At 43.8% G+C, this 26,819-nt stretch overlaps 2 protein-coding genes across 3 annotated transcripts; one reads left to right on the top strand and one right to left on the bottom strand.

Annotated features, from left to right (window-relative positions):
- Positions 1-348: 348 nt before the first annotated feature.
- On the top strand, positions 349-18,639 carry LOC112465554 (reversion-inducing cysteine-rich protein with Kazal motifs). The gene is made up of 8 exons (XM_025033137.1): positions 349-709; positions 10,779-10,831; positions 14,034-14,117; positions 14,416-14,452; positions 14,524-14,871; positions 15,036-15,468; positions 15,639-17,013; positions 17,172-18,639. The coding sequence occupies exons 1-8, from the start codon at positions 604-606 to the stop codon at positions 17,553-17,555; spliced, it is 2,820 nt and encodes a 939-aa protein (XP_024888905.1). The 5' UTR covers positions 349-603; the 3' UTR covers positions 17,556-18,639.
- Positions 18,463-22,896, bottom strand: LOC112465553 (probable ATP-dependent RNA helicase DDX46). Of its 2 annotated transcripts, XM_025033135.1 has the most exons (8): positions 22,727-22,896; positions 22,428-22,640; positions 22,008-22,155; positions 21,413-21,718; positions 21,005-21,329; positions 19,809-20,931; positions 19,194-19,725; positions 18,463-19,118 (listed from the first exon to the last, which is right to left on the bottom strand). In XM_025033135.1, exons 1-8 carry the CDS (start codon positions 22,744-22,746, stop codon positions 18,696-18,698), a joined length of 3,090 nt encoding a protein of 1,029 aa, XP_024888903.1. In that variant the 5' UTR covers positions 22,747-22,896; the 3' UTR covers positions 18,463-18,695. The 2 variants fall into 2 exon arrangements, with proteins under 2 accessions (XP_024888903.1, XP_024888904.1); XM_025033136.1 differs by lacking the exon at positions 22,727-22,896 and having other exon boundaries at positions 22,008-22,126; positions 22,428-22,514.
- Between the last annotated feature and the right edge of the window lie 3,923 nt (positions 22,897-26,819).

The following is a 26,819-nucleotide window of genomic DNA, read 5'->3' as shown; positions in this document are numbered from 1 at the left end:
GGAAGAGGAAAGAATGGAAAAGAAAAAAAAAATACGGCGGGGTACCGTACCGTGTGGGTATATACGGTCGAAGATGTCACAATAGCGGGTTGCCCCGCGTGACAGCCGTGCGCGCCACGCGTCTCTTCCCACCCACACACGCAATTCCTCTCGCGCTGTCCCACTCTCTCGCCTCTCTCTCTCTTTCTTTCGCCCGCCTTCGTCGTTCCCGGGGCCGGGGCTCCCCTCCGATACTCGGGGAGCCGCGGCACTACTCCTCGTTTCTTCCTCTCACCCACTCACTCAAGTAAAAAGCTCGACTCGTGGCTCGTAAGTGCCACGAAAAGCTCAGTCGCTCGCGAGCCGCGTTCGAGTGCGCACCTCGGTCCCGTGCGAGTGCCACGTGCGTCTCGTTTCGACATGTGACTCCTTCGTATCCACGAGGCTACCTGACATCTTCTCCTCTTTTCCTCTTCTCCTTCCTTCCTTTTCTTCTTTTTCTTTCGCGTCTTTCCTCTTTTTTCCTCTCTCTTCTCTCACGGCGAAACACGCACGTGTGTACGGTGGTGAGATGAGGTGAACGCGCGTATCGTTGCGCAGGGATTCGAGAGAAGGGTGGTTCGCATGGTGCACGCATCGAAAATGCGCTGCTCGATGATGCTGATGATAACAGCGATCGCGACGATCTTCGCGCCCGTCGTCGGGAATCCCTTCCTCGACGCCGCGCAAGGTAAACAATCTTTCATCTTTCTTCTGCACGGAATTTATAAGGAGACAGGCGAATCGTGGAATAGATTGAGTGGATGATGAATTTATTTTTCTGATACGAATGAACGAGTGAGTTAAAATTAAGAAAAGTCGTATTTTAGATCGAATAAATTCAATAAATGAATTAAAGCGGACTAATAACGATTCATTCCCTCTGCACAGAAAAAAAGAAGTTGCAAATCAATACTTATATACATATATTCATATTATACATATATGCAACAATCTTGAAGTGAGATTATGTTGCATTAAACGGAGAAGACTTGCTTGAATGAAATTGTTTATATAATTGAACGAAATTTTATATATTTCAAGAAAAAAAGTTGAAATTTTTATAAGAAGATTATAGATTGTTGCGTACATACGAGTATATAAATTTTAATTTGACCCTTCTTTTTTTTCTGTGTGCTATAAACTCCTAATTTTAATTCATCTTTATTCGTGAAGATGCGCTGCTCTATATTTCTCGCGCGTTCTCGACGAATTATACAATTGGTAATTTTAATTGGAGAATCTGCTGATAGAAACTGTAATAATTTAAATATTTAGTAGCAAAACAGGAATCTTTATTGAATCGACGCAAATGGCGAGTAACAGTGACGCTTAATCACGACGTTTCGACCCGGGGGTTTGGTCCTTCTCAAGTGTCTATAAACCGGCATAAAACTATCGCTCTCACGTGAACATCTTAGAGATACGAGAATTTTGACCGAAAAAGTCATATGTCAAAAGATGTACGGTATCGTAGAGCACTTTGATGTGAATTTCTTGCATAACGAACGGTTAAACGGAGTCACACAAATGGGATATGACGAACGGTCGGGAGCAAGCAAGCGACTGCCATTTGCGTCGATTCAATAAAGATTCCTGTTTTGAATTATTATTGGCGGATTAATCTTTATTTTTGATTTAGTAGCAAAGTTTTTAAAGTTTGAAAAATGCTTAATGCGTCCATTGAAAGTAACGTAAAATTATTGACGTTTGCACTGAAATCAATTGATCCCGCCAAAGATTTTTTTTTGTAAATAGAACACGGTAAAAAACATTTTGTATTTGTGTTAAAATTTTCCTGTGTAGAAAGTTTTGTGTTAAATTTCTGACACAGTTGTATGTTAATTTAACATATCGTTGTTGTGTTACTTAACTTTTCTATGTTAAATTAATATTAATTATTTTTAAGAGTTAAAATAACACAATTTATATATGTAAGTGCATGAATTCTTGGTGATATATTTTATATGTTAAAGTGAACAGATAAATTGTGTTATCTTCCTTTTTATAACAGTTACTATGTGTTAAATTGACATAATTCTTATGTTATTCATAAAAAAAAGATCAAAACTAAAAATAAATACTTCTCTTAAATGTTAAAATAACACCTTATCTTAATTACATTTAACATTATAGAGATGTCAATTTAACATAAACTTTGATTTCTGAAAGCGTCTAAATGTTAAATTTTATGTTAATTTTTTACATATTATGTGTGTTATTTTTTTACATATTTGCTTTATGTTAAATTAACACGAAAATTTGAGTGGATAAATTGGGACATGTGAAATGTGTTAAAAACACAAAATTTTTTACTGTGAAGGATTACGAGAGCCGCTATTTTAGCGTGGCGATGCCTTATCGCATCACCAGATGAACCACCGATTATTTTTAAGATCGGTCGGCGTGATGTCGCGCGTTCAACGGCGCTTCTGCGCGGCGCGCAAAAATACGAGCCCCGGGACAGATTCATTGAACCCATTCCTCCGGCGAGTGTTCGTCATCGTAGGCATCGTACGACGTACGGCAAGAAGATATCAACGACAACTTCCCGCCACATGTGCGCGCGGGGCACCGCCGCTCCTCCGATCTCTTCTCTCCGATCCCTTCGTCGCGCTGATTTTTTTCGTGCCTGCGCACCCCGCCGCCCGCATGGCGATTTTTAATGTCTCGCCTCGCGTTCGTCGCTTGAAAACTCCTCCCTGTGGCCGGGGAACGAGCGAGCGGGCCACTCGGGAAAGAGCTTTTTTATCGCGATTTGAACCGAGCGTCTCGAGTTCTCACGGATCGTCGCGCGGCAAAAAGCTTCGCTTCCTTCCGCGACACAGTTATCCCCTCGGTTATCCCGTTAGAATTCTTCCACAGTCGACACTTAAAATAGTTTATTTATTTATTTTTTTTAATACTATTAGACAATCGAGACTGGACTTCTGATTTTCATCACAGTTATCACGATGCGTACGAGTCGACTCATCTCGAACGAAATAACTGGAATATTGAGAATAGCGAGACTAATTGAGACACGTTTGTATACACGGGAAAGATCTTGGAGTTTCTTTGACATTAAGAGGAGCAATCTCAGAATATTTAATATTTAAGAAAACACTCTCGCTTGCCCCGCACAGTCGCAATTATCACCGATATATGAGAGCTAACGCGAGATAACATAATGTTAACGATATTACGCGCCTCTTCGCATTTTGTCCCCGATAATCGTAAATCGAGTGCAATCGCGGGTCGCAGACTCCCCGTCGGGAGTATTTGTTTTATCGAGATGAAGCGCTCCTTATTTTCCACGACGGCGCATTTTATCTCTCTCTTTCTCGCCGTTTCTCCATATCTCTGATCCTTTTAATCTTTTCTGAAATTTACACGTGCACGTGCACGTACGTCCGTGTGAACAAGGTGTCGTTAACGGTTCCCGGTCTCTCCACCTTCGGCTCGGCTCGGAGGCGTATTTGCGCGTACGTATAATAAGAGAAAAGAGAGGAAACATACGCATAAGCGAGGCAGCATAATATCCACATACGAGAGCCAAAGGTGATAACGCGTCGCGATTCTCCCGCTCGCTCACTGCTCGTTCAATCGTGCACTTATCAATACGCAACGCGGAAAACAACGTGGACTATTGTCTAAGAAAAAAACCCACATATATGCAGGCTCTATAAAATCAAAGATCCACTACGTCCAAGTATCGAATATGAGGAGAGAAACTAAATTCTTTTGTTTCATTTACAGGTTGGAATTTTACTTTAATATCGAGTTCTATCTTTATTTCCAGCTTTGAATTTAATTTTTATCGGACTGTAATTTAAAGCTTGGTGCAATACGTGCGCTATGAAAATATCACAGCATTATTGGGTCGTTCTCATAAATCAACGGCGATAGATCTTCCATTCATCATTCACAGTTCTTCCATTCGCATCGAGCGCGATACCGGGGTGTAAACAGCACCGTAATAGACATCACCGACGCCGCGACGACGCGAGTGCGATTTACATAGAACGCGAATTGCATCCATGTGTCGCAAATGATTAACACGTTACGCGTCGGTTTTGACGGGCGCAGGCACGCAGAAGCAATTTATTTACACGACTGGGAAATGTACGTAATCCGCTGGCACGCGCGTATTACAAAATTTGCCGCTTGATTTATAGTTACACAGCACGCGCGTCAATGATTATATGGTCCCCGTGGCGTTACGTAATTATTCTATCCTAATGATATACGGACACGACACCTCCGTCGTATATATTGGAGATAAAAGAAATCGAACGTTGAGCAGAATCCGATCTACATCAGTAAAATTTCATATGATTTTCTGTCTCTCTCTTTCTTTTGCCGACGATGTGGTCTAATAGTCAGTCGTTACATTATTATTATCGTGCGAGAATACAATTTTCGCGCGTTTGCATAAATAATTGCACAAATTATTTGACGGGAAAACAGCCATCGCGACTTTTTAGCGACTTAATCGCGATCGCTCGCGATCGTAACGATGCAATGTCCACTCGGAATTGATTAATTGATAAATGGGCGTAAAGGAAGCCGGTGGTCGTTTTACAGGATTCGCGCCGCGTAAAAAAACGGCGGGATAATTGGCAATTTATCGCGCGTATACGCACGTAATTCGCACCTTTTAATGTCGGCGAGAGTGTCGATCGTAATGATTCCCGGGTGTAAATTTGACGCCGGTTCTAGGCGCGTAAAATCGCCCGTCGCTCGACAACGCCGAGCGTGTAATTTCGCGCGTGTCTCTCGCCGCGACTGGAAATTGGAGCGGCGACTTACGCAAGCAAGTATAATATGCATAATGTACGAGTACGCGCACCCACAGCCGCACTCTCTCGATCGCCGATCCGAGATCGATACCCTTAATTAACCATTAACATCCGCTCATCGCCGCCTCCGATACGCCCTCGTTGGACCGTCAATGCATTATTATGCGTCGGCTCGTACGTTTTCCAAGTAGTTCTAATACCACGCGGATCTGGGGGAGTTCCGCGACTTAATGGCACTCAATGAGCCATTATACTTCTAATGCACTTTCAAAAGCTGAGCGAGAACCTTCATTTTAGAAAATACATATTAATTTCCTGAAACTGGTGCACGATCATTGATATCGCGAATGTTAATTATACGAGTTTTACGCGCGCAAAACGGAACTCTATCGTTATTCCATTATTGTGTGAATAAATATCAAAATTTACATTTTATAACTGTGTGCGGTCTCGAGAGATCTGAAAATTATTTATACGGTTTCAATTTTAATGCCGCTGCGTATCTCCGGAGGAGTTTCGTAAGTTTCGAAATTTCATGCGTCGTCACCCGCGTACCGAATCGATAATTTTCATGTCATTGTACGTATATCACGCTCAATGGCAATTAAATCGGTGGTACGCATTCAGAAATTCTGTAGACACGTGCGTTGTAATAATTTGGTTGATCGAAATCTGTTAAATCTCTGGAAGGGGTTCTTTTTCTCATTTCCTTTTCTCCGGTTTCTTTTTTTTACGAGCGGACCTTCTCTCGACGATTCTGACAATAAAACGCAGTCGAAAGCGTCGGTGAACACCGCGATGTCTCATTCTGTTCACGTAATAGAAAATAATAAACGGCAATGATGAGCCATAATAATGATTATCCGTTAAACGATGATGTAAATATGGAGATAAAGACGGGAAAGGAAGAAGGCAGCGAGATCGTCGGGGACGCATGACGAAGCGAATGTACGAAAGGAGGAGGCGGCGGGTTGGGCGAGCATGTAAACGCTTTCTTCGAGCGTGGAGAACTTCCATCGATTTGTCCCGTCGTGTAGTAGCGTTTCTGACAGTCACAATCGTGGGGAAGAAAAATCCAAGATTTGTAGATTGATATAATTACAGAAACACAAAACGATATTACGCACTATTATACATATTATTAAAGAAAAGCGCTGACGAAGATGAAGAAAGTCACATTCGTGATAATTGTATTAGTATAATGAAATATAAGCTTTGTGTATAACGTAGTTTTATATTATTTTTTAACTCAATTGATCGGAAAGATAATAGAATTGTGATGGTTATATCAATTTCAAAAGACAGATCGCTCTCGTTAGAACGTTAGAGACATATAGATCGTAATTAGGGAGGTACCGAGGGACTTTTTGTGGATTCTACGGCGACATCCGATGGTGTTCTTCGGAGGACCGGTTGTCGCAAACTTTTTGCCGGGGAGAAAAAAGAAGGAAGCAACAGATCTCGAGAGACAGAGAGAAAGAGAGAGAACAAACGAAGGGGTTAAAAGAGAGAAGGACTGCCAGAAGTCTCCGAAAGACTCTCCATCATGAAGATTACTTACATGAAAACCTCCGTCGATATATACCCGCTCATGGTGTACACTGCGCGCGAGAGGAGAGATAAATAAACACATAAAACCCCAGTGACAGCTTCACGCTGGATAAAAACATGTCGAGAGACACGTATCTCGATTCCCTTCTCCTTATCTCCCCCCGTGCCCCCTTCCCGCCGATTCCTTGTCGATTTCCTCCTTCTCTTTCTCTCTTCTTCGCGCCATAAAACGCACTGAGCGCGAGTTTGATGACTGTATTAATTATGTATAGTACAATTCCTCCGACTCTACGTGCGCGCATCGTTCGCCTGTCGGCAGCATCTAATTATGCCTTCGCGCGAGGATTATCGCGTCTATATTTGCGAATAACGACGCGGCGCGTTCGTAATCGCCGATAATGGCCGGCAGATTGCGAAAAGGTAGGCTTCGCGAGAATTGATTATCGCACGATTAATGAGTGTCAGCCAGATCGACAATGGATGAGATGTCTTTTATTTGAGAAGAATATTTATATTTTCAAACCCCCAGTCCTTTAATTTATGTCGCGAAGATTAAGCATTTAATTCCGCGGTAATAAATTTCTCTCGGCTCGTCTCAATTATATTTTCTTACGCAACTGGAGAAAGATTTTTTTCTTTGGAATCCTTATTTGCAGAGAAACGAGCACTCGAAACTGTGGTGCGTCAAAAAAAGAATTTTATCGGCGTCCATTGCAATCTTGCACAGAAAAAAAGAAGTATTAAATTAAAACTTATATACGCAACAATCTATAATCTTCTTATTAAAAATTTCAATTTTTTCTTGGTTGAATTATATAAAATACTTCATTTAAGCAAATTTTCTTCGTTTAATGCAATATAATCTCATTTCAAGATTTCTATGTTGAAACTAAAGATATTCAAATCAAGAATTTTTTTTTTCTACGTGCGAAGAGTTTTTACTGGCTTTCTGGAGTCAGCGTGCGCATATAAGTACAGTCATATCCGCTGACAGGAGTGTGGGAGAATTGCGCGGAGTTTTTTTTTTGTTTTGTTACCCGAGATGACGCCGATGATGTCGCAGCCGAAAGACGCAGCTGCGAGTGCAGTTATGCGACCGTGTATCCGTGTATATGCAACGGCGGAGCCCGCGGGTCGTGTATACATCAGTATACATGCGGAGTCGGACAGCGCGCGCGAGGGAACGAATGTTGCACGACACATTCCCGTCGATCGACGTCACCTCGGGTCGCTCGTTTAAATTCGTCGAGGAAACGCGCTCGCCTCGTTCCGAGAAGGATTCGCGGCGAAGCTACGTCGATTCGCCGTAAATTACGCGCGTGAAGACACGCTTATTGTCTCGGCACGCATGGACCGACATACCGATCGCCCGAGCGGACACAGGATGCGGACCGAGCACACGCAGGACATTAACGATATATACTGATACTGATAAATGATTTATGTTGCATAGATATCGCGATGCATTATTGATGTCAATCACGATCGCGACTTAATTAGACGGACGGTCAAGGTGGTTCATGCTCGATGGTCTTTATTACTTTCAAATGCGATTAATACATCACGGACAGCAATATTATCTTCTCGATGTAGGATTCCCGTTAGAGACTGGCTCAGGAGCTGCTCTACGTAAAATCATATATGCACCGCGTGTAAATTTAGACGCGCCGTTTCGCGGATTACGGCGCGCAGACGGATTTACTGCAGATGAAATCTGTCATTATCGGCACGGGGCATCGGCGGCCGCGGCGAGTGTGCCATTAGGCGCGTTCGACGTGGCGTTTGAAAAACAAAGAGGAGAAAAGCGAGAAACAAAGCCGCGAGAGAAAACGTCGAATTAAATTTACAACACGTCCCTGGAGCACGGCATTATGATCCGCGCAACGTGTAATCCATCACACGCGAGATAAACGCGCGCGCGATCGTTCTCGGAAGGATTCGCGAGTATTATATTGTCGCGAGAGTATTATATTGTCGTTTCTCCTATTTTGTTATGCTAATGTCAGAGAGACGACGGACTGCGAGACCGAGCTCCTTCAAGCTTCATCAAGCGCATTAATGGCGTTTAAAATGCCACCGGTCCCTCTCGGTGGAATCTTATATTAGTCAAATTAAATGGTCTACTTTATTAAGCGCTGCTTGTCACTTCTCGGCATACCACTGTCGTCGCCGATTCCTCTCCCCTATTATCACGTTATCGTTAATTATACAATTTCATCTTTTACCGTTCTCTTCGAGAAGTTGGAATATTTTCTCTCGTTTTGCGCTCTTTTTTTCCTCGGATAAATTTTAATGCGGCGTCTCTGGAAAATAAAACGTTCCGCATTCATAAGTGGCACGATTTGAATTGCATTCGTCGATCCGATGTTTCTCGTCAAAGTCACGAACATTTCGGCTTCTCGGGTAGCGCGTGGTAGGATAAAGTGAAGGGGGCCCCACAGTTTAGATCGGTGTAAACGCCGGATGGCCGCGAACGACGCCCGGCTATTTTTGTGTCGTCCGCAACAGGAGCCACAAAACGCCGCGTTTAAAGGCGCGAGACGCACTTGTCGCGTCGCCGCGCCGGCCGCGAATTTCACGTGGAAACGCCAAGGTCCCTTGTGGCAACGATTCGATTAAAGGCCCGTCTTAAACGACCCGCGCGAGTTTTTACGACGGCCGAGGTGGTTGCAAATGCACTCACATGCGTAATGAGTAAAAGAACAAAGAAAAAAAAATAACGGAACAAAAGAAAATGAAATCGAATAAAAGTTCCCGCGTGCGGTCGAAGTCACGGCGATAAACCGAAGAGTGTGGCAAGTTTTCACGATCTATAATGGTAACCCGCGTTGAGAGCGGAGAATATGATTCCACAAGTCATCGCCGATATATTTTAGGAGCGGACGTGAATAACTCGGTGACAAACGGATAAGTGCCAGGTGTCGGTGAACCGAAACCGATATCTAGCCAAACATTCGTAATTTATTCTGTAATAGGAGAACGTTCCTCGGGACTCTCGAGCACCCTCCTGTTTGCTCCAGGAATGCAAACGATCCCCGGCGCGACTGATATCCCCCATTCCCGACAATACGGCCGTAATCATAATTCCTTGTGTAAGTGTCGTGAAATTCAGATGATCTTGCGCGTGCTATATATAACTTTACGAATACGCGACTTCGAGTAATATTTGTAGAAGGTTTTGTAGGTTTCACTTTATTTTCACCGGAGATTATGGTCGATTGATCGTAAGAAATGCGCTCTACGTCTGTGTATACATAACCGGAATCGAACGATTCTTCGAAATGAAGCGCGAGAAAGGGAGAGAGCAACAATTTGCTCTTAATTGGTATCTATTAGCTTCATTGTAACGCAGTGCATACGTGTCGGCGCGGCCGCCACGGCGGCCCTTACGATTTCAGTCGCCATTCAAAAGGCCCCCCTTTCACACGAGTCACTTTGATCGAACCCGCATGTTAACCCCGCGTAAAGTCGTTAAAGATCTTTCACGTCAAACGCGACACGTTGGGAGGAGCGTTGACAGCCATTCACATCAGAAATATAGAAATAGGAATAAACGCGCGTTCTGGTCCATAATTCTTCGGTACATAATTACGTCACAATCGAGGCGTTGTAAGGGCAACAAACTGTCTACCGGCGATTGGCTTGAAACTCGAAAATCAGTCTTTCTATTGAGACGAGCTCAAAAGTTCGTCGTTAAATATAAAAGTAGACTCTCGAAGGACAGGATATCTTATTCGATTGTTCGATCCAAGTAACGTACCGGACAATTTCCCCCCCCGGTCGTTTAATAATTGAAGACGCTGGGAAGAAAGGGGACACACGGAATGCTTCTCGACTGCACGCCACTGCAGTTAGATGGAACGGAAGCTTTAATATTTAAGACCATCGGCGAGAAACGCCCGCGACAACCGTCTCGACTTCTGTCCTATTTTATTTTACGTTCTGTTAAAAAACGTTAATGCAAATATAATCGTTTCGCCATTATAATAACGTTATCGCAGTGATGAATGTAAATTATTGCGTTCAAAAATGTGAAAAAAGACAGCAAAAATAATTTTTTGTAATTTTGTACAGAATGATGAAAATAAAACAATTTATAGATAAATAAATTAAATAAATTAAGTGAGGATGTGTACGCGATCTTTGATTTTTGTTTTTGTAAACCGGAATCTCTGAATTTGAACTATATGTGAGGTCCCCCGGGGGGCTAGAGTTTTGACACTACGTGCCCCCGTATAAACCCTTGAAAACGGATCCTTTCTCTTCCTCTCTGCCCCTCTTATGCTGACGTAATGCAGGACACGCGTCTGTTTCGTGTCGGCGGAAAAGTGGAGGAAAGGTTCTCGAGCGTGACCGAGGTTTATCGGGCTATATAGTTTCCATCTGTTCTCTTGACGCACGAAGCTAATATCCGTCCTTCTGTTGCAGAGATGTCCTGTTGCTCGCTGGCTGCTGGATCCTGCCGGAATGTGTGCTCCAAGGTATGCATTTTAAACAAGTACATCATACTGCACTCTCGCATCGCTTCTTTAAGAGACCCTTAAGAGAAAATTTCTGGAAATTTTCGCATTCCAAAGATAAAGCTAAGTTCAGTCCGCCTGACTGATTACTACATGATAAGATTGAAAGTAAACGGCTGGGAGCACAACACCGAGCGATTCACGAAATCTAAAATCGCTTGTAAAATTAATATTCGAGATTGTATAAAGATACGCCTTTTTCGCCGCCGCGATAAGAAATTAGCCGTGGCCCCCACGCCGCGGAGTACAATCTATTAATTATGCCCGGAGGAAGGAAGAACCCCGTGGGAATGTCAAAAAGACAATCTCGACGGCATAATCATTCGAATGCGATATCGCGCGGTTGATAAATATCCGTGGGCCGAACCCGGGACGATAAAGGACACGAAATATGTCGTGTCCACGGATATATTAGGATCCGGGAAATAAAAACGGGACGATAAGGAGAGAGAAAGAGAGAGAGAAAGAGTGGAAATGGATAGGTGGAAAAAAAGACGAGAGGAGAGAGAAGGATACCTCGTTGCTTCCTTCGATGAGGGTATCGCGACGTGGGGTGCGTCCCGGCTGCAGCTTCTTTAGAGGTGACTGCGGGAGCCTCCTCTTCGAAGATAATATCGGAGACACCAGGGGCCCGCTGCGAGATTTACGCGAGAGCCCGGGGCGCCCCGCGGGCTCATTCATACGCAAATATTACGAATTGACGCGTTGAACACGGTGAACGTACCGGGCGTTATCAATGATATCGTGTCCCCGCGCAGTTTATTCGGAGGGCGGGAGGGAGACGTACTTCGAGTAACCTTTTGCTGATTTCTGATTACGGAATGGCGCACACATGGAGGATCTCGTCCATAGAGGATATTTTATTGCTGCGGAGGTCGAGATGTGAGTTTCATCGCGATATCATTATCCTTCAAAGTCTTGAATCTGAAATGAGGAATACATTCGGTTGTAAAAATTACAAAGATATCCAGCGAAGTTTTTTTTTTTACAAAAGACTTCGACATAATTTCTCGCGGTTCTGGGCGTTTTACATTTTTCAGTGTTCCTTGCGACGTTATCGCTCGATTGAAATGTGAGACACGATATAACGCGAGGTGCAGAAAAACTTTGGAGAAAGCTGTTTCTTCGGATCGTCTTGCCTGACTACTGATGAGCGCTTCCTTCTTGGCCATTTAGCAACGAAATAACCGGAAATCGTGACGGAAGCTCTGAGATATGTGACAAGTTATTCTTGAGATGGACAGGAAAGACGCTTCTTCGTCGCGGGAACACGTGGGCGTTTTTTTCCTTCTTATCCGGGTCAGCAGTATTTTCGTTGCTGCTTCACATTAGGAAATACAGTTTTGCCGAATTAGTTTTTTTTCTAATAATTATATTTTATTTAATTATATATTATTACTTATTTAATTATATATGTTAAATAAATTATATCGTATATTTTCTTCTAGAAAATTTTGTATTATGTCAGAAAGATAACTCAAAAACACACCGACACTATTTATAATCTCTACAAAAGCTGAGTTGTTCGTTGCATACAGTTGTTCGTTGTATCGAAGAGAACTGCAGATGACTACCGATTTAATTAGTCGACCGACACCTCACCAGTCGCTTGCCATCGTTCGGGAGTTCGGCAAATGAGAGCACGGAGCAAATTATGAAAGCTCGCGGCTCTATTTTCGGTATCTTTTGATCTCGGCTTTCGCTCGGAAGCAGTCGAGGCCTGATTTATCTGGTCCGAGATATATGAGCTTCGAAGTAGTTCATTTTAGATTTTTGCAAACGATAGTATTTTCTATGTCAGTTTCATTTGCGATATCAAAAACGGAGAAACGGTGATATTATTTTTCGTCACTCGCGTCACTTTATCGTTCATCATTATTCGAGAATTGTGAACTTCACACGTTTATGTTCAGCAGAAAATAGAAATTTTTCACCACCAACATATTTCTCGGCGTTAAAACCGCCGCGAAAAATTTGCCAGTGTGGAAAATGCACCCTTTCAAGATGGCAACGTGACCCGGCTGCGCATACCTCCCAGAATATACCGCGACGGAAATACGTACGTCGTACGTTTTCTCAGCTCCACATCACTTTCACCTCTAACATTTATAACACCTTAACTTAGAAATATTCTGGAAATATGGCCGGATTACTAAATTATAAAATAAAGTTCCCTTTAGTGGAGAAATTAATAAAAATGCCATCACAAACACATAATCGCGTTTAACATAGCTCGTAACATACACAGAAAACTCGTATATATACGCATGAATATATAATCTTGAGATGAGATTATATTGCGTTAAATTATAAGCCAAGAAAACTTGCTTGAATAAAGTCATTTTATATAGTTCAACCAAAAACAAAAGTTGAAATAAAAATTGAAATTCTTATAAGAAGATTGTAGATTGTTGCTTATACACGAGTATACAAGTTTTGATTTGACTTCTTTTTTTCTCTGTACACTGCTATTTTAATAAAAATATACGATTTGTCGTCTTGGACGAAACTGCAAATTAATTTAAAAAATTGCTACTCGAAAAAAATATACGAAGGAGTGATCGATGATTTACGTTCCGCGGTCGAGTGTGACCTTTGACTGTGTCTATCGCCAGGGCCCGTCGAGACCCACCGCATGTTGATGGATGGTCGTAACTCTTGACCGTGATGGACATACCGAGTGGATCCGGCGTGTCCTCGCGGAGGACATCGATTGAATCCGAGATGAGGACGAAACGCGCGAGAGCGATATCTGGTTCCCGAGCCCCCGAGCCCCCGAGGACGATTGTCATTCAGTGACGGGCAACAGGAAATCGCGGGGCCCGCGCGCTGCATTCGTGTCCTTGATTCTTAATAGCCGCTAATGCGCCGCGCTGCATTTCGAATTTGGGAAGTCCTCGACGCTCGATTCGAGTCAGCCGAGGCAAACATTAAAGTTAACGCCTCGAAATCCAAACTCGTCGGAATAATTTACACATTTATGCAATGAGTTTCTTCTGTCGCTACTTTATTACCATTTATATTCTTTCCTGAGAAGTAATTTTAGATCTCCGAGACGGTGTTGTTCTGAAATAAATTTTATTCATGCTACATGACCTTTCTTTGTAATTCTATCGCAACTCGCATCCTTTTGTTAAGGTAATTTCGTCGCAATTTTGTACAGATATCCCTGGTAGTCCTGGGTGCCGAGATCGAAGCGAGAGAAAACGCCACTCAACGTCTATTGGAGTTCTGTTCCACGGAGCTGGTGAGTTGCCACACGATTTTTATTTCTAAGACTCGATCCCACGCGATCGACACTCGCTTCTCTTTATTCAGCTCAGATCTGGATCGGAAGCCTCTCGACAATGGGCGCCTTAAACGATTTAGGATGTTTGTAACGCGATCCACGTTTTTTTTTTATTTCGCGGTGACGATTTTATGAAAGATGATCTCGGGACTCGCGGTCGCTCGATTGTGCCACTTCACTTTCTTTATCATTTCCTTTCTTTCTTTTTCCTCTCTTTTTTTATCATCCCTCACGCTCGAATCTTTTTTTTTTTCAGTTGGATTTTTGGTCCTGCGTGAACACGACGTTAAATGGTAAGCGTTCTGGGTATCCAAGTGTGCAACAAATGTTACCGCAAAAATACCGAGTTATTTGAATTCTACAGAGCTCAAGAGGAACGAGAATTGGACGGGTCGAGGATGCTGCCGTCTCGCTCAGAATCCAACATGTCGCACGACCTGCGCCCTGTCCGGTTCCACAAACGATCTGAACGAATCCTGCCGACCGAGCGACGAGCCCGAGTTTTTCTTTTGTCTGGAAAAGCGCGAGGAAGCCGAACGATGCTGCAACAACGTTTCCAATGATACGTGCAGGGCTATTTGCAAGGATATCTTTTACAAGCCCGGCAAGCAATCTAGCTTGAAGCTGTACAGCAGCAAGGGTTGTTTCCATCAGGTTCCCAAGTGTCTAAAGGGCGTAGCCGAAGTGAAGCATGCTGAGGATCCGAAGCAACGTTAGTTAACATTTTATAAAAAATCGTGACTCTATGGAGTAGGCGCATTAATTATCGAATTTGAGTTCAGTAACAATAATTGTTTATCGACTGACATCAGCAAACGATTAATTATTTAATTATCTATGTCATAGAATTTAGCTAATTCTATAATATCTCTGCAGATTTGCACTGTTGTGAGGAAGCGACGACTCCAGCGTGCCTTGACACGTGTCGCAGAACTCTCCACACCGCGACGACCGACCAGGAGATCATGGACGCCCTGGCGGAGAAGTGCAGTCCCGTGTTACCACAGTCGCCGATGTGGAGCTGCTTGCTGAAATCGGGCTCGACGAAGCCGGCGCGGTTACCCTTGGACGCCGGCAAACTGGCATGTTGCACGAAGGCGACAAGGCCTTCCTGCCAGAGTTTGTGCTGGCGGGCCTTCCAGGCAGACTGGGAGACCGCCTGGCTACAACTGGACGCACTGTGCCTCTCGTCCAGTTTAGAGGGTGAACTGAGGAGGTGTCTCGAAGACGCGGATGACTCCTGTGAGATGGGCTGCTCCGGGTTGTCTTATTGTGCACGGTTTAACGACAGACCTACGACTTTGTTTAGGTATGAATCGTGAGTGTGACTAAGGTCTCGACATATCAATAGTCTGCAAGTAAGCTCAAGCTTAGGAGTTTCAGAATTTGAGCATCAAAATCAACTCCAATTAGTAACGTTGATAAAAATCTCTTTAGAAACTTGCGCTTGTCGTAATCGAATATTTAATTTCTTGCTAGAACATGCACGAATGCGGCCGACGAGGCGGCCAAATGGGAGGCTGATCATTGGTCCAGAGGAGGCATTATTCGCGGTTTAGGTGTGCCGGTGCGCGCTGCCGCTTCCTGCCCAGCAGAGACTCTACGCGCGGCGGCCTGTCTTCTGCAGCTGCGACCTTGCGAGACGAGAATCCACGAGACGCGGCTATGCCGCGAGGATTGTTTGGAGCTGATGGCGAGCTGCGTGGACTGGAGCGCGATTACCGGACCTCACACAGCGGCTACCTTGTGCGCCAAGCTGTCGCCGGGAAGACCGGACGCGCCGTGCGTCTCGTTACGGCCGTTCCTAGACGATCCGCAGGACGACGAGGCTGTGATTCATCCCGACGAGGATATCACGACACCCTGCAAGCGGAATCCTTGCCCACAGGGCCAGCTCTGCATGCTCCAACCGAATGGCGCCAAGATCTATCGTTGCGTGCCGGCTTGTTCCCTCGGCGAGATGTCGAAGCAGTTGGTACCGGTCGGATCTTGGATTCAGATCCCGCGATTCGATCAGCAGGGTTGTCTGAAGATCTGTCAGTGCACGACGCGTGGCCTGGAGAAGTGCCGTACCCTCAACTGCTTCAACTTCAAATCCTGCTGGGTGCACGACCGGTTCATCCAACACAAAGCCAACTTCTACCTCGAGTGTAATCCCTGTCACTGTTTCGAGGGCGAATTCACGTGCTCCAAGAGAAGCTGTGGCGAGTTGCGAACGCCGTCTTTACCCTGCGACTGTCCGGCTCATTACGTTCCGGTTTGCGGCAGGCTGGGCTTCACCTTCGCGTCCGCCTGCCTAGCGAAGTGCGCCGAGCTGTCGGCCACCGAGGTGGAATTCGGCAGCTGTTCCAGTAGAGATCCCTGTATGCCCAATCCCTGCGACAGCTCGGAGAAGTGCGTCCGTAGACCCAGGGTCTGCCTGTCGCGTTTGCATAAACCGTGTCGGCAATACGAGTGTGTGCCGATAGACTGCAATCCGCGCGACGAGTCCAGTGGACCAGTCTGCGATCGGGAGAATCGTCAGTATCCCTCCGTATGCGCGATGATCCGAGCTGGAGCCACCTTGAGTTACAGAGGACCTTGTCTGAAAGGGTGCAGCCTTCGTGGTCCGGTGTGCGGCATCAACGGCGAGGTTTACGCTAACGAATGCGCGGCTTGGGCTGAAAGAACCGTCGTGGACTATCAAGGTCCTTGCGTCGCCGTCGGTCTCATAGGAGATCAGGCGAGACCTCGTTGCAGCGACGCCGTGCAATGTCCTGCCTTGGAGGAACCGTATTGTATTGGGGTTACCCCTCCCGGAGCTTGTTGCCCTGTCTGCGGAGGAGCGGCAAGATTGTTCTACTCGAAGAAACAGGTACATATGTCTTTTTAGATTTTCGAATTATTTTGTAGATGTTTGCGTTGTTTTGGGATATACATGTTTTTGAAAATTACAATAGTGATTAATTTATATAAACTTTTGACTTTTGGACTCAGTTAATCTTTTTTGAACATTCATTTCTTGGCTTGTAGTTGGACAGGATCTACTATATGATGGACGAGGAAACTGACAAGGACTCCGTCACTTTAGAGGCTCTCCTGATCGCTCTAGGTCGCCAGCTGCAAGTAGCACAATGCGCTGTTCGTGGCATGATGACACCGGATCGCGATATCTTCATCGTTGTACAACCCGTTACCAAGAAGTTGTCGGCGCTGCAATTACGAGCTTGCGTGACAGAAACAGAAAAGCTTGTTACCAGGATTTCGGAGAGGAGTCCTCGGATCGCAGCAGAAGTACCTTTGGGTTCGCTGACCAGAGCCGAGATAGCCCACAGTTACGTTTCTAGTGCCATGAAAATTCGTGCTTGGTTCGCGACGATTATCGTTACCATCTTCTTGCTAAACGTTTTATCCTGAATTATGATCACGCCAAAAGGAAAATGAGATGCATCGCTTATTCTGTCCAGTATTTAAAGATACATTTTAACTGATCGCGTGAATTATCCGAGATTCATTATCGTCAAAGGATGATCAGTTGCAGCTATAAGCGATTAATCTTGTTTTCTGCTTCGTTCTTGGTGCTGAAAGTATTTCTTTACCTAATCGCGATGTCATTCGCGGCGACGAATGTCTACAGCGTGTCTCGTCTGTGATTCTTCTAGTGCCTTCTAATATCGTACAGCAGAATGTATTTTTAGTTATCAATTAATATTGCCAAAGAGGAAAGAGTATATAATGACTGGATGTACAAAAAAAAAGGATTTCCTGCGCGCGTAATCCGTAATGTCGTCGCGGGTAATCGAGAACTGTGCTCATAAATTATAAATAAAGACACCGTAAACTTAAGTTTTATATATATCAGATCGCGTATTGATCGACATTAGTATATTGTGTGTTCACAAATGTGATTTTTATGCAAAAACTCGAAGCGTCATTCAAAGAAATCAAAGAAATAAATCTTATTCTCTTTGTTATTAATTTTTTATCGATAGGAAAAATTAACCTAGGATTTGATTAAGAATGCGTCATTCAAAGAAATCAAATAAATCTTATTCTCTTTGTTATTAATTTCTTATCGGTAGAAAAAAATAACCTGGGATTTGATTAAGAATGCGTCATTCAAAGAAATAAATCTTATTCTTTGTTATTAATTTCTTCTATCGATAGGAAAGTTAACTTAGGATTTGATTAAGAATCCAACTGCTATGAATGTATAATTTTTTTGGCGTATACTGTCTAGGTGTGGATTTACGCTGCTGAGCGTTTATTCGAATTTTTATTTCGTATAGATAAATTAATACAATAGAACTCGTTAAGGGGACAATGTGGGTGCTCGCATTTTATTTATAAACGTGCGAAAACTTGGATTGCCCGCAGTGGTTTGTGCCAATGATATAAATAATGCTCTCACAGTCGTTAAGTATATTTTGTTATTGTACTGTTTGTTAAAAACAAGCACATTATATTTGCATGTATAATAAATTTCTAAACTTTTATCATATACATTCGCGTATGTATGATATCCTTACGGCATATCATTAAAATGATCCCAAAACTTTATAAAACTTTGTATCGACCTCGCGACGCGGTGTGAGCGCCAGACGCTTGCAGTTTGATGAGCTCTTCCTTGATGAGTCGAGACACTTCCGCTTTGGCCTTGCTCACTGCTAACTCGCTCGTCGATTCTATTGCCAGGTATAATTTCCTTTCGCCTTCCGGTGGCGTCTTCCCAGGCGCGATGTAAGTTCCTCTCACTGTCAGACCCGCCTCAGAATATTCTGAGATCTGAGCAAGAGCCTCCTTACTCGTAACTCGCCATCTCGCTTGTTGCGGGAAGTCGTTGATCTCGAGCTCCTCTTCGTATTTGCGGAATGTTTGCTCGCCCGTTTCCACGTCGCTTTCCACGAGATCTTCCTCGCGCGGCTGATAATTCAATTTAGTGTTCAGCTTCGCCGCCAATTGTTCCGCAACCGTCTTTGCCTGTGTAAAAGAAAAAAAAATTGTTTACTATCGTAAAATTATTGCGGTAACATTAGAACCAAATTAGAATTTTACCGTAATAAGATTTGTAGGTCCTGCACCCTTGAGTATAGCTTCTGCTGCTTGTTGAGTAGCGCCTTTTGCCTCGGCGCCCAGATTCTTCGCAATGTTTATCTTCGATGCCAATCTTCTGGCCAATTCAAGCTTATCAGTGGCACTAGGTATCGGTTGACCGGGCACTGTAATACTGGTCGCGCTTGGCTTAGCTATTTCACGAACGGTTCGCTTAGGCGCTAGCATACTCTCGATCTGTTGATCAATATCGTTTTCTATGTCCTCATCGTCAGAATCTTGCAGTCCCAAGGCTGCTTTCTGGAATTTCTTCTTCTCGTTCGCCAAAGCAGCCTCTGATTCGTCAAACTTAAATCCTTTGCCACTGAAACCACCTCCAGTATGAACCTTCTTTCCATCCGCGGCTTGACGGGCTTTGTAACCTTCCCACAATTGGCGCAAAGGTTCTGGAACGGGTACACCCGCTAACTCGTACGCACGCAAAATATCGCCGGCGTAACGTTCTTGCTCTGACGTAATAAAGGTGTACGCGTATCTGAAAAGAAAACATACCGTAAATTTGGAATAAAAAAATACTTTATATCGTAAAAAAATTGTATTGTAAAAGGTTCAACTTACCCTTTATTTCCGGCCCGACCAGTTCGACCACATCTGTGCACGTAATCTTCATAGTGATTCGGACAATCGTAATTAATGACTAACACCAAATGCTTGACATCCAAGCCTCTAGCAGCGACGGACGTAGCCACGAGCAATTTTGTTCGTCCCGCTTTGAAGTCCAATATGGTTGAATCTCGATCGCATTGGTCTATACCGCCGTGAAGAGACATGCAGGAATACGAAGCCTTCATAAGATCTTTGAGTAACGTATCTGCGTTCTCTTGCTTGTCTACGAATATAATGGTGGAGCCTTTGTCTTGATAATGTCCGAGGATTTCAAGTAACTTGTAGAACTTTTGGTCTTCCTCGAGGACAACCACATGCTGCTCGACATCCTTGCAGACGACAGAACGTCCACCGACCTGTACTTCGACCGGTCTCGTGAGTATTCTCCTGGCTAACGCCTCCATTTGTCGCGGAAACGTTGCGCTAAATAGCACCGTCTGTCTATCTGGCCTCACATTCTCCATAATACGCATCACCTGCGGTTCAAAACCCATATCAAACATCCTGTCGGCTTCATCAAGCACTACATATGTTACTCGACGTAAATTGGTAACTCGTCCACTATTAGCAGCAAGCATGTCGATCATCCTTCCCGGTGTGCATACAATGATTTCAGCCCCTCTCTTAAGCTCTGCTATTTGCTCGGAAATACCGGTTCCGCCGTAAACACACACGTGTGAAAGACCCAGGGATTTTGTAAATTTCTTCGAATCCCTGCCGATTTGCATACACAATTCCCTAGTTGGTGTCATGATTAATGCGATCGGTCCGTCACCATCGGCCAACGGTGGTTGATCGAGTATGTGACGAAACATTGGTAAAAGAAAAGCTAGTGTTTTTCCGCTACCAGTTTTCGCTATACCTATGAGATCGCGACCAGACATGATTGCCGGAATCGCTTGGCATTGAATGGGGGTCGGTTTCTCATAACCGAGTTTCTTCAATACTTCCAATTCCTTCTTGGTTACGCCACATTGCGCCCAGGACTTGATAGGCTTTGGGCAACCTTTACCTTTCACGCGAATGCCCTCTAATTCTTCCTTATACGCTTCTACTTCTTCTGGTGTCATTCTTGCTGCAAGTGTATATTACATATATTTATTCATTCATCAATAGAAAAAAAATAATTTAAAAATATATAGCCATACCAATCTCAGGTACTTCGACATAAAAGGACTTTCGAAATGGTTGATAATCTGTCGTAGCATGATCAACTTTAGCTAATTCTCGCTTCTGTTTGTTTGCTATACCGGCCGCGGTCTCGTGAAGATTCTCGCCCTCCTCTTCGCTGGAATATTCCAATCCATCTTGATTTTGCTCAATCAATTCTCCCTTCTGTTTCTGTACTTTTTTCTTAGCCACTCCAGTCACAATGACCACGCCACCGCTTTGTGATGCAGAATTAGTGTCATTGTTGGCACTTTTCGGAGCTTTACTGTCAAATTTATTCACTTTTCTCACTTCTTCTTGAACCTATTAAATTAATTAGATGTAAATAAGATAATTAGATGTATATATAAAATCAACTTGAATATAGTAATTCTAGCAATACTTGCCACTGCCATAAAAGCATCGAGTGAATCAATCTCCTCCTCTTCATCTTTCACCTCTTCCTTTACTTCCTCAATTTCTTCCTTTACACCTTCTTCTTTTGCCTCTTTGTTATTCTGTACCACAGGAGTCTCTTCGTCACTATCATCCTCAAGGGACCACTTTTTCATGGGTAGCTGAAGATTTGCCAAAATAGATCTCTTACCGTCTTTTTCGGTTGCTTCCTCTTTCTTCTTCCTTTCTGCGCGCCATCTTTCTATCCTCTCCCTTCTCTTTTGCATTTCCAATTCCAGTCTCTTTTGCTCCTCCTCCTGTAATATTCAATTATCGTGTAAAGTAAATGTACCAATGGCGGGACACTTAAAACCTATGTCTGGATACCTTTATCACTTTAGTTTCTAAATAAGTATAACGTGAATTAAAATTAAAGATAAAAATATAATACAAGACAAATATTTTTATTTTTGATTCCTTGATTTTAATTCGCGTTATAACTTATTTAAGGACTAAAATGATAAAAATGTCCAGACATAGGTACGTGTCCAGGGATTGGTACATTTACATCGCTTGTTTTTCTTTCTGTAATTTTTGAAGGCTTACCTTGTCTAACTTTGTGTGATCGAAAGGCAATTCTTCATTGTCCCCCTTTTCTTTATCCTTTCTATCGCGTGAACGAGACCTGTTGGATCGTTCTTTGCCAGAGCGTGAAGATTTCGAGCCTGTAAGACGCTTTTCTTTACTGTCTCCACTAGTATACCGAAAACAATCAATGTCAATGAATTATTTTATTGTTATAACTATTGTCGAAAACATCTTCCATAAATTTGTGATCAGTACGGGGATTCACTAACTCCTTAACGACATTTTCGGTATCGTTGCGCAGGTATTATATATGGTAAAAAAGCTGCGCAACGATACCGAAACTGTCGTTAAGGAGTTAGAGAATCCCTGTACAGAGAACAACGCCCACGAACGATTGTTTCAGATTAAGGTACCGAAACTCTTTTTAGGAGGGTATACCGTTTTCTCTCGCGATCCCTGTCCCTCTCGGAACGCTCCCTTCTGTCGCTCCTCTCTCTGTCTCTATCTCGCGAACGACTCCTTCGCTCGCGATGTCGTCCCTTGTCTCTCTCCCTCTCACGCTCCCTGCTTCTGGACCGCCGTCGTTTCTTCTCGGGTTCGCCCGACCTCGATCTTGATCTCGATCGCGATCTCCGCCGGTGATGCCTGTCCCTGCGTCAACATTTATTCGATCGTCAAAAGTCTGAGATAACGAAAGCGAAATGCGCGTCATAACCTCAACTACGAGTATTACTTACTTGTCGCTGCTTCGCACCATGTTCGATTCCGGATCTGTTGTACTATACCTCGAAACGTTTATGAAACTCTATCGCGCGCGCATTTATTCTTATTATTAATTATTGTTAATTAACACTAATCTTCGGAATATTGGAGCTCCGAGCCGCCTCTCCGTTTGTTTCCACGATGCACGAACAATGTGCCCTCTGTCTGTGCGCTTCGAACCTCGGCAAACATCTTTTTCATGCGATCCGTCTACGAGCACGAGCGCCTCTATGTCCTAAAGCTTACGCTCTGAACTACGTAGCCGTACATATTTCTGGCGGATAACATACTTGAAAACTGTGATCTATTATCAAATATTCATTTAATATGCGCTTTGCGGAATTTATACGGATACTGAGGTATATCGCATTCGATTACATTTTTCTTTTGAATAAATCGGTCTCATTTTTTTCACCCGTCAACTTGACTCGCGTCATGTCGCGCGTCGCGCTGCTTCAGAATGAAGGGCGCCGTCGTTTTCGAAATACGGATAAAGGAATCGAGCGGGCCCTAAATCGAGTGACGTCGCGACGTGTTTAATTAGCAATCATAGATCACAGTCTCTATATTAACGTCGTACGTTTAATTTGTTTGTCATATTTAATCGTGGTTTGATGTTCGGCGATCGCGGAGGATAGACAGTGTTAATAAATCGATGATTTAATTGGAGTTAATCAAAATCGCCTGACAAGCAGCAAGTGTATCGCGTTCTCGCGGTTGCTCCCGGCGAGTGAAGTTGGCCACATGATTTACGAAACTCTCTCCGCCATCTTAGAATTCACTCGCGTCTACCTGCGGGACATCACGGGCTGACGGGCGTCGAGCGGATCGTATTGTATAGTTTTGTTCGCGTAGCATCTCCGACGTAATTCTTTCGTCGCCGTGTAATTATAAGTACGCGCCGTGTCGCGAAATTAATACCGGGAGTGCCGTGCAAAGTGTCGAAAACAGCGCGCGATCATATATAAGCGACGATATGTCGTCGATTTTCGTGAACGTCGTAAGTGAGTGTGATAACGAAGGAGGACCGAGGAGAGGAGGAGGAGGCCTGGGAGGCATCGGGCAACAGCGGGGCAACCGTGGGGTGAGTTGTTCATTTATTATTTTGCTATTCTGTCTTCTGTCAGCCCCTGTGTGGTGGATTCCGTGATTCCGTCACTTTATCAAGCGCGACTTGATTCATTCATTACGTGATACTCATTAACTCGTTCGAGGTTTAACTCCGGTGTCATTTCGATTCGCAATTTCGGAGTTTCCGCGGACACTGTTTTAATGTAAAAATATTTTTATGTTACAGATCGACGCAGGGTTACAATTCCGCTGTTGCGCATCTTGGCCGGTAATTTATTTTTTTATCTCAATGGATTTGTAAAATTATACTACAAACGTAAATCAAATATATGTATAAAAAATGATATGTTATAAAAGAATCACAGTCTTTTTCGAACATTTATTAGATATTATATCTCGAAATTTTTATTAAAAATAATTAATGTAGCGATAAAGTGTTCTGTATTCCTTAAAAAAATTAAAACAAGAAAGATTAAACACAGTATAAGAACGATAAATTAATTAACAAAAATAATTTTCCAACTGGATAAAGTAAATCTTATTTCTTAAAGAGATGTTTAATTCAATGTACAGTTCAATGTATCTCAAGATCGTCAACATATTATACTTATTAAATTGATGAGAATTTCAGAACGCGATTTGTAATTGGATTGAAGCGTCATTAAGAAAAACGATTATCGCCCATAATTATCGTGAAATAATAACTGTTATTTTACATCGTCGCCGCGTCGTATTTTCGCGAGCGTTAATTCAAACGTTTGTTTACCGCTCTCCCCCTCGTGACGTCACTCTACGTCACGCGTCGCGCCGGCGATCGCGGACTCGTCGCGCCACCCACGCCCCCGCGGTTCTCCTTGCCATGCCATTGTTACTTCGCTCCGTGCTCCTGCCGCTCTGGGTAGGAGCTCCGTACTTGTCGCGTTTTCCAAGTGTGAATTGCGCGCAGATACGATATCGAGAGTGACGAATATTTGCGAACGATCGTGTTAACACGCGAGGGACAGTATGATGCATGGAAATAATCGCGTGTGTAAGGTGCAACGTTGGCATAACCTGTTGCGTCGCGACAAGTTGAACTCCGCGCGCCTTCCGCGTTACTCGTTTGTGTGTGATCGCGTGTATGTACAGCTCAGGTAGAAATGGTGTCCCTCGACGGCAAGTGGGCAAGATTACGTATGTGAGCACACGCACACCCTAGTCGCCGGCCGCGGGACATTATTATTTATGCCGGTGCGTGGCCAGCGCATGCACTTGACTTGAGACACTATACCGTGTGTTTTGGAGTACTCGCGATGTCGGGAGTGTCGAATAAAGATATCGAGCGATAGTTATTGATACGCGCGTTGTCGGGAGTGCCGAATAAAGTATCGGGCGATCGTTATTAATACGCGTGGTACTTTCTCTCGAGGAGATGAGATGTCAGCGAAGATTTTTTTGGCGCGAAAAGACGGCATCGACGCGGAGCAGCTCGGTGAGTGCATTATTTTATTAACAAGTGTCGTATTTCTTTGCGTGTTTTTGAGTTCGTACATTTTAATTATCATCGCATAGAGACGCCAGTGGATTAGAGGTTTCGTTTAAAACTCGCAGACATGCCAACTCTCAAACTTCTCTCCATAGTGACATTATATAGTGACCATAGTGACTAGAGAAGTCGTTCGGTCGCCTCGATCGATTCGATACTTTCGATAATCGCAATTCCGCCTGCGATAGTTTTCGAATTGCGCCCCAGTCGCTTACGCGCCGCAGTGGTTCTCTGGATCGCGCGCGCATATTTTCCGCTCCGTATATTTTTCGCGAGAGTTGCCGTTCGACCGCGAATTTCACGCGCGGAAAGTCGTCCGCGAGTGCTCCGCGAGAAGCTCGTTGCGAGCTCGTAACGGGTTGAGTCGTGCGCGATCGGTGTTGCGCGACGAGCGTCGCGATTTCGGCAATTCGGCATCGACGACCCGATCGGGTGATTCGGGTGATCGCTGACACGTTCAACGGAGCAACGGATCCGTCTCCGCGGGCCCGGACACGATCGAATCCAGCGCGTTTCACATCAACAGCGGACGCGCGATCGTTATCAGGTATGAGCATATCGCTGTTCCAATATGTTAATTAGCCGATTATACTTTCGCCAGTGCCCGAATAGCGGCGGCTGGGTAAACGGGGAAAGGCCGCCAGTTTCTGATTCACTTTTATAGAATTTTTTTCGCGTACCGATGCATCGAGCGTTAAGTTAAATTGAGAGAATTTTTCGAAAAACTACGATATTTAGCTCGAACAGAGAGCATCGGGCAGCTTTTACATCGCGTCGGCGCGACAGTTCTGCTAGGTAAACTCCGCGCGATTGTAGTTTCGATCTTTCGCGCAATGTAAAATTGGAGTGTCGGACGAATGTTCGACGAAATACGCGGTAGCAATTAGCAGTGATTATTTTTCCGCTGTAGCCGCAATCGCTTGCTTGTATACTGAGAATAAGTATTGTAAAAAAATAAAAATATCAAGTGTGGAAGCAGTTAGCACCGGGAAAATCCGATAGCGCCAAAGAGGATACCAGAATTGCAGAAATGTCAAATGTCGTAAGTCATGATGCATCGAGTTGTGCCCAGTCGCCGTTTTTACGCGAGTCCCGCGATTTTTTATATCTATCGATCGTTATTTTATTCGTAGATGCAGTCATTGCCGTCGATACAGTATCGACTTTAGCGCTCAATTCTCTCGAATGCTAATTGATTTCGAGATTTCTGCAATACCGACGTTAGGTGTGTTTAATGAAATATTTTACATTAGATGAGAAATAAATATAGTCTTTACCCGCGTCTGTATCTAAAAAATAGCACTTTTTTGGAGGCTTTGAAAAATTATTTATTATTAAAATATATCATATATGTAATATCATATCATCGTATCAAATTTACGTTATGCGACATTTTTAATCGTTAGTGAATAAGTTAGAATCCGTTGAAATTAATTTTTATCTTTACGATCGGTGAATAATTATGCGATTTC

The sequence above is a fragment of the Temnothorax curvispinosus genome, unplaced genomic scaffold (assembly GCF_003070985.1).
Source record: "Temnothorax curvispinosus isolate PA1 unplaced genomic scaffold, ASM307098v1 QBEX01015338.1, whole genome shotgun sequence".
NCBI classification, from domain to species: domain Eukaryota; kingdom Metazoa; phylum Arthropoda; class Insecta; order Hymenoptera; family Formicidae; genus Temnothorax; species Temnothorax curvispinosus.
This window is presented reverse-complemented; position numbering and strand designations above follow the sequence as displayed.

Bases quoted from the DNA above. Each gene is read 5' to 3' on its own strand.
- LOC112465553 (XM_025033135.1), bottom strand. From the start codon at position 22,746: ATGGTGCGAAGCAGCGACAA. The intron at 22,641-22,726 runs GTAAGTAATACT...ATGTTGACGCAG, and splicing joins ATGGTGCGAAGCAGCGACAA to GGACAGGCATCACCGGCGGA. The intron at 20,932-21,004 runs GTATGGCTATAT...ATACACTTGCAG, and splicing joins TGTCGAAGTACCTGAGATTG to CAAGAATGACACCAGAAGAA.
- LOC112465554 (XM_025033137.1), top strand. From the start codon at position 604: ATGGTGCACGCATCGAAAATGCGCTGCTCGATGATGCTGATGATAACA. The intron at 10,832-14,033 runs GTATGCATTTTA...AATTTTGTACAG, and splicing joins GCCGGAATGTGTGCTCCAAG to ATATCCCTGGTAGTCCTGGG. The intron at 14,118-14,415 runs GTGAGTTGCCAC...TTTTTTTTTCAG, and splicing joins AGTTCTGTTCCACGGAGCTG to TTGGATTTTTGGTCCTGCGT.